This window comes from Dipodomys ordii, unplaced genomic scaffold, assembly GCF_000151885.1.
Source record: "Dipodomys ordii isolate 6190 unplaced genomic scaffold, Dord_2.0 Scaffold179, whole genome shotgun sequence".
In the NCBI taxonomy this organism is placed as follows: Eukaryota; Metazoa; Chordata; class Mammalia; order Rodentia; family Heteromyidae; genus Dipodomys; species Dipodomys ordii.
The window spans coordinates 674615-681568 of NW_012267395.1; the positions used below are offsets into that span (position 1 = coordinate 674615).

Here is a 6954-nt window from a genome sequence, read left to right on the forward strand (position 1 = left end):
CTCACTCCGCGTCCCAGGTCGCACTCAGGCCTCGCTGCGGCGATGGGTGGGCCGGCGTCCCGCACCGCCCACTCCAGCCCTCGTCCCTCCCGCAGCGTGCTGAGCTACTTGGCCGGCATCGCCTGGTTCCTGGCGCTGGCCTTCCCGCCGCTGACGCAGCGCACGTACATGTCGGAGAACGCCATGGGCTCCACCATGGTGGAGGAGCAGTTCATGGGCGGAGACCGCGCCCGCAACTTTGCCCGGGACTTCGCTGCTCACCGGAGAAAGTCTGGGTGAGCGACCGAGCTTGCGGGGTGGGGGGGCATCGGGAGGGCTGGGGCAGAGCCGGGGGTCCCGGGAGACTGGGGGAGGGGGTGCTCTGCCTAGAGGCTGCCCTTGTGTCCCCAGGGCTCTGCCAGTGGCCTGGCTAGAGCGGACAATGCGGTCCGTGGGGCTGGAGGTCTACACGCAGAGTTTCTCCCGGAAACTGCCCTTTCCTGATGAGACCCACGAGCGCTATGTATTGAAGCGGGGCGGGTGCCTGGGACAGAACACCACCTGGAGGGGTGGCTTGGGAGGGATGACCTGAGGAAGTCCCGGGTGGTCGGCATTGTGCCCAGTTACAGTACGGGAGGGGCTGGAGACCTGTGCCCGACTACCCTGTGCCCGACTACCCTGTGCCCGACTACCCTGTGCCCGACTACCCTGTGCCGACTACCCTGTGCCCGACTACCCTGTGCCCGACTACCCTGTGCCGACTACCCTGTGCCCGACTACCCTGTGCCGACTACCCTGTGCCCGACTACCCTGTGCCGACTACCCTGTGCCCGACTACCCTGTGCCCGACTACCCTGTGCCGACTACCCTGTGCCCGACTACCCTGTGCCCGACTACCCTGTGCCGACTACCCTGTGCCGACCACCCTGTGCCGACTACCCTGAGACATCGCCGCCCTGAGGCTTCCCAACAATGATTTTTGCAGATGGTGTCCGGCACCAATGTGTACGGTATTCTTCGGGCCCCACGTGCTGCCAGCACCGAGTCCCTGGTACTCACTGTACCCTGTGGCCCTGAGTCTACCAATAGCCAGGCTGTGGGGCTGCTGTTGGCACTGGCATCCCATTTCCGAGGTGAGGCTCAGAGACCACTGACCAAGGAGGGTTTGGCCAGTGATCCAGGCCCTGCTGACCCTGCCTCTCACCTCCAGGTCAGATTTACTGGGCCAAAGATATCATCTTCCTTGTGACAGAGCATGACCTTCTGGGCACTGAGGCGTGGCTTGAAGCTTACCATGACGTCAACGTCACTGGTGGGTGCTCATGTCAGGGTCAGCTGTCTCCCCAGCACCCTCTCTGGAGCTCATCTGTTCGGTGTCCTCCCCAGTGTCCCTTCTGGTGCTCATTTGTTTGGTCCTACAGGCATGCAGTCCTCCCCTCTGCAGGGCCGGGCAGGCTCCATCCAGGCAGCTGTGGCCCTGGAGCTGAGCAGTGACGTGGTCACCAGCCTCGATGTGGCTGTGGAAGGACTCAACGGGCAGTTGCCCAACCTTGATCTGCTCAACCTATTCCAGACTTTCTGCCAGAAAGGCGGGCTGCTGTGCACACTTCAGGGCAAGGTGGGACCACCTGCCTGGGATTGCGGGCCCTGGGGAGGCACTGATCTGATCCTGTCTTCATGCCTCCAAAGCTGCAGCCTCAGGACTGGACATCGGTGGACGGGCCACTGCAGAGCCTGCAGACACTGCTGCTCATGGTTCTTCGGCAGGCCTCTGGCCGCCCTCACGGCCCCCATGGTCTCTTCCTACGTTACCGGGTAGAGGCTCTGACCTTGCGTGGTATCAATAGTTTCCGCCAGTACAAGTATGACTTGGTGGCAGTGGGAAAGTAAGTGTCTCTGGTTCCTCCTTTTTTTTTTTTTTTGGTCGGTCGTGGGGCTTGAACTCTGGGCCTGAGTGCTGTCCCTGCACTCTTCAGCTGAAGGCGAGTGCTCTACCACTTGAGCCACAGCACCACTTCGTTTTCTAGTGGTTTATTGGAGATGAGTCTCATGGACTTTCCTGCCCGGGCTGGCTTTGAACTGCGATCCTCAGATCGCAGCCTCCTGAGTAGCTGGGATGACAGCGTGAGCCACGGCGTCCGGCTTCTGGTTCCTCCTTTCTAGCTGGGAGCAGTGTCCCCGGGGCAAAGGCGATGGCTGACGCCGACCCTTCCCTGTGACCGCCAGGGCTCTGGAGGGCATGTTCCGCTGACCCTTCCCTGTGACCGCCAGGGCTCTGGAGGGCATGTTCCGCAAGCTCAACCACCTCCTGGAGCGCCTGCACCAGTCCTTCTTCTTCTACCTGCTGCCTGCGCTCTCCCGCTTCGTCTCCATCGGCCTCTACATGCCCGCGGCCGGCTTCTTGCTCCTGGTCCTTGGTCTCAAGATATCCTCCAACCCACACTGACCAGTCCCAGGGCCCTCCACTCTAGGCCGGGCTGGTCCTCCACCCTGTCCTGAGGGTGGGAGCACAAGTGAGCCCTGGGTCCCACGGGCAGATCTCATCACAGCTCTTACCGGGTCCTTGACTCAGGCCACGCACTAGAGCTATGGATGCAGCTGCACGAGGCTGGAGTGGACCCTGGGGAGGCTGGCAGGGCCTCGGGCCCCCGCCCGCCCCTCCCCCCAGCACAGGTGATGGCGCCCTCTTCTACTGTTGGGTTGAGCTTGCGGGTCCCCAGGGGTCCTTACTACTGCCACTTGGCTTCAGCGGGAAGGGGCAGAGGTGAGGGTCCTTGGGCCTTCCCTAGGTTCCTCATCCAGGTGCCTGTGTTCCCTCAGGGTGTGGGGCTGGCCTCACTTGTGGCGCCTCTGCTCATCTCCCAGGCCATGGGCCTGGCCCTCTACATCCTGCCTGTTTTGGGCCAACACGTGGCTGCCCAACACTTCCCGGTGGCTGAGGCGGAAGCTGTGGTGCTGACGCTGTTGGCTGTTTATGTGGCTGGCCTGGCCCTTCCACACAACACCCACTGGTAAGAGGCTGGGCAGGCGAGGTTACCCCCCCCCCCGTGGCTCCTGTGCTGCCTCTTAAGCTTCTTGCCTTGCAGGGTGCTGAGCATACAGACCCCAGACAGGGGCTGGATGGCCCTGAAGTTGGTGGCCCTGATCTACCTAGCACTCCAGCTGGGCTGCATCGCCCTCACCAACTTCTCTCTGGGCTTCCTGCTGGCTGCCGTCATGGTCCCTGCTGCTGCCCTCACCAAGCCCAGCGGGTCCCGGTAAGTGCCGTTTGCCTACCCATCCAGTCCCGGCCCCCACCTCAGCACCCACCTGAGCGCTGTCTCTCCGCCAGGCCCTTCTATGCTGCCCTGCTCCTGCTCACAAGTCCAGCCGCCATACTCCTGGGCAGCCTGTTCCTGTGGTGGGAACTTCAAGAGGCACCAGTGTCGCTGGCTGAGGGCTGGCAACTCTTCTTGGCAGCTCTGGCCCAGGGGGTGCTGGAGCACCACACCTATGGTGCCATGCTCTTCCCACTGCTGGCCTTGGGCCTGTACCCCTGCTGGCTGCTCTTCTGGAATGTGCTCTTCTGGAAGTGAGGCCTGCTGCCCAGGTGGGCACACAGAGTTAAGGCAGGGCTTCCTGCACCCCCTTTCTACCTCTTTCCTGGGAAATAAACAAGCGCTGTGTTCTAACTGTTCTCCGGGTCACTGGCCTGCCATCCACAGGGGGCTCCAGGCATGGGCTGGCATTCCTGCACACCTTCCTGGAGGGGAAACCCTGGTCCAGTTACTGGGTGGCATCTCTGCCAGGCCCTGCTGGCAGGCCTGGGAGTTCAGCCCCATCAACACTGGGTCCTGCCTTGAGCTCTGAAGAGGCAGTGCATCCCCAGCCCCAGATGCCTGCTTAGCGCTGCTGGGCACAGAGGGCTCTCAGGTGCCACTGTCCAGGGCCATGCTAGATGGTGCTAGGGCTTAAGGGCCTCACAGGAGCTGGACCACCCAGAGACCTCTGTTCTCACTTTGAGTGCTGGGCTGAGGGGCGGAGGAGCTGGGGCCCTGCAGGGGGTGCCCAGGTCCAGGCCATGTGAAGGTCACTGGGAACTTGGCATGGACTTTGTATGGATAGGGAGGGTGCCAGATCTGCTTCCTCAGATCCACCTCACCCAGGGGAAGCAGGGGAAGCGCCCTCTAAGAACAGACACCTTCACAGTGTGGCAGAGGTGACGCTGAACCTGTGCCCAAGAGCACCAAGCCACTGGCCACGAGAGCCAAAGCCAGGAGGTCGCTGACAGGCCAGCGCAGGGACAAGAAAGTCATTGCACCCGGGTTCTCAGAAGGAACTGCAGCACCCACTCTGGAGGACAGGAAAAGCAGAGTACAGCCCGTGGGTGATACCAGATCCGTGTCAAAGACTTGGCGCTGAGGCTAAAGAGACCTCACAGGAAAGCAGAGGTGTCTTGGACAGGGTGCCCTGTAGTGGCTCCAGAATTGGGAAGAGAAACACTGCTACCCTGTCTAGAGAGACCAACGCATCAACTAAAGACAGTATGCACTGGGCGCTGGTAGCTCACCTCTAATCCCAGCTACTCAGGAGGTTGAGATCCAAGGATCATGGTTCAAAGCCAGCCTGGGCAGGAAAGTACATAAGACTCATGTAATTAACCAGCAAAAAGCCAGAAATGGAGCTATGGCTCAAGTGGTAGAGCACTAGCCTTGAGCAAAAAGGCAAAGAGTCTCTGAGCCCTGAGTTTGAGCCACAAGACCAGCACAAAAAAATAATACCTCAGTGTGCAATTGCCCCTCCCCCAGTATGCTTTCCCTGAGTGGTATGTGGTCTCGGGGTCTTGGGGGAGGGGCACTCACCCTAGGCTTCACTTTCTCCAGTAGGACTGTCTTCCCCTAGGAAGCCTCTCAACCCTGAGGGCCAGGGGGTCACAGGGTGATCAGCCCTGGGGAGTTTATCTCTGGTGTCTTTAGAGGAAACCACTGGTTCCCATTAGTGGAGCCTGTGCCCTAGGTCAGCAGTCTTGCCGTTGACTTGGCTGTCTTCTGCCCTTGTCCTTCTTAAGGCCCAGTAAACACCCCATCTCTGCTGGCTGCCAACCTCTCCGTGCTGTCCAAACACGTTTCAGGGCTCTGCCCTGCTAAGTGAACCAGGGATGCCAGTCCAGGACTTTAAAGTCTTTGTGAGCTGGCATCTGATGCAAAATCTCCCTCCTGGCACTATTGCTGGATTTGACCTTAACACTTTAACCAGATTTTTGACAGTCAAATTAGAAGTGGAAAAAAAAATTTGATCAAAGCCAGCCATGCAAGAAAGTCCATAAGACTCTCATCTCCAGTTATCTAACAAAAAGCCTAAAGTAGAGCTATGGCTCAGTGGTAAAGTGCTAGCCTTGACCATAAAAGAGCTCAGGGCTAGACACCAGTTGGTCACACCTGTAATCCTAGCTACTCAGGAGACTGAGATCTGAGGATCTCGGTTCAAAGCCAGCCCAGGTAGGAAAGTCTGTGAGACTCTTATGTCCAATAATCCACTTGAAAACTGGAAGTGGCTCTATAGCTCAAGAAGTAGAGTGCTTGCCTTGAGCTGAAGAAGAGGTAAAGCACTCGCCTTGAGCTGAAGAACTGAGGGACAGCCCCCAGGCCCAGAGTTCAAGCCCCATGACTGACAAAAACAAAAACAAAAAAATAGTGCTGATAGTTCTATAGAATGAATGACTTAGTTGGAGAAGTGGATTTCTGTCCTGATTTATCAGGAATATTACTTGTATTATTTCTGGTTTTCGAGTGGTTTACTGGAGATAAGAGTCTCACAGACTTTTCTGCCCAGGCTGGCTTTGAACCGTGATCCTCAGATCTCAGCCGCCTGAGTAGCTAGGATGACAGGCGTGAGCCACCGGCTCCTGGCTTACTTGTACATCTTTTGAAAGGGGGTGTGGGCATGATGGTACAAACATGCAATCCTCGCCCTTGAGAGGCAAGAGGATAACAAGTTCAAGCATAGACTGCCCCAGACCAGGCCTCAGAATAAAAAGGGTAGGGGCTGGGAAGGTGGCTCAGCGGTAGAGTGCTTGCCTTGCATGCCTGAGGCCCTGGGTTCAATTCTTCAGCACCACATAAGCAGAAAAAGCTGGAAGTAGTGCCGTGGTTCAAGTGGTAGAGTGCTTGCCTTGAGCTGAAGAGCTGAGGGACAGCGCCCAGGCCCAGAGTTCAGGCCCCACGATAGACAAGAAAAAAAAAAAAGGATGGGGACTGGTAGAGTGGCACACATCTGTGATCCCAGGTACTTAGTGAGGCTAGGCAGGAGGCTCACTTGAGACTAGGGTTTAAGACAAATCAGTTAATACTGTGAGACCACATCTCAAACAAACATAAAATATTACAATGCCCGGGGCTGGGAAGGTGGCTCAGTGGTAGAGTGCTTGCCTTGCATGTATGAGGCCCTGAGTTCGATTCCTCGACACCACATACGCAGAAAAAGCCAGAAGTGGTACTGTGGCTCAAGTGGTAGAGCACTAACCTTGAGCTGAAGAGCTGAGGGACAGCGCCCAGGCCCAGAGTTCAGACCCCACAACTGCCAAAAAAAAAAAAAAATAGATAGATTATAATGCCCTAAACCCAACTTTAACATGAGTACAGGCCATCCTGAATGAGAACTCTCCCACAACTGGCCAGTCGTGAGTGGTCCATACTGTGATTGGCAGGGTACAAACAAGGGCAAACTGTAGGAACAGACCTTCCGCACAGAGAGACTGCCCTCTAGCCACATTTACCTCCGGAGGCCTCGGATGGAGCACGAGAGGTGTGGGCCATACCCTAGGGCACCCAGGCTGGCCTGAGCATCACACCTCCTGGCCACAAAACAGCTTCACTAGCAGAAGGAAAAAGAGAAATTGTGCTGGAACTGGCCCAGGAACTCAGAGCCTGGTGTTATCCCTTAGCTTTTTGACTCAAGGTTGGCACTCTACAACTTAAACCACTGCTTTTTACTGGT

The 6954-nt window shown here is 57.5% G+C and overlaps 1 protein-coding gene across 1 annotated transcript in view; it reads left to right on the forward strand.

Moving 5' to 3' along the window:
- The window catches only part of Gpaa1 (glycosylphosphatidylinositol anchor attachment 1), a 5668-nt gene extending 2018 nt beyond the window's left edge, over window positions 1-3650 (forward strand). The window contains exons 3-13 of the mRNA XM_013033843.1: window positions 96-275; window positions 391-502; window positions 965-1112; window positions 1190-1291; window positions 1401-1597; window positions 1669-1865; window positions 2251-2404; window positions 2557-2652; window positions 2800-2990; window positions 3066-3236; window positions 3311-3650. Coding sequence (XP_012889297.1) covers window positions 96-275; window positions 391-502; window positions 965-1112; window positions 1190-1291; window positions 1401-1597; window positions 1669-1865; window positions 2251-2404; window positions 2557-2652; window positions 2800-2990; window positions 3066-3236; window positions 3311-3554 — 1792 coding nt within the window. The 3' untranslated portion in view covers window positions 3555-3650. The remainder of the gene's footprint in view (window positions 1-95; window positions 276-390; window positions 503-964; window positions 1113-1189; window positions 1292-1400; window positions 1598-1668; window positions 1866-2250; window positions 2405-2556; window positions 2653-2799; window positions 2991-3065; window positions 3237-3310) is intronic.
- Window positions 3651-6954: the final 3304 nt, after the last annotated feature.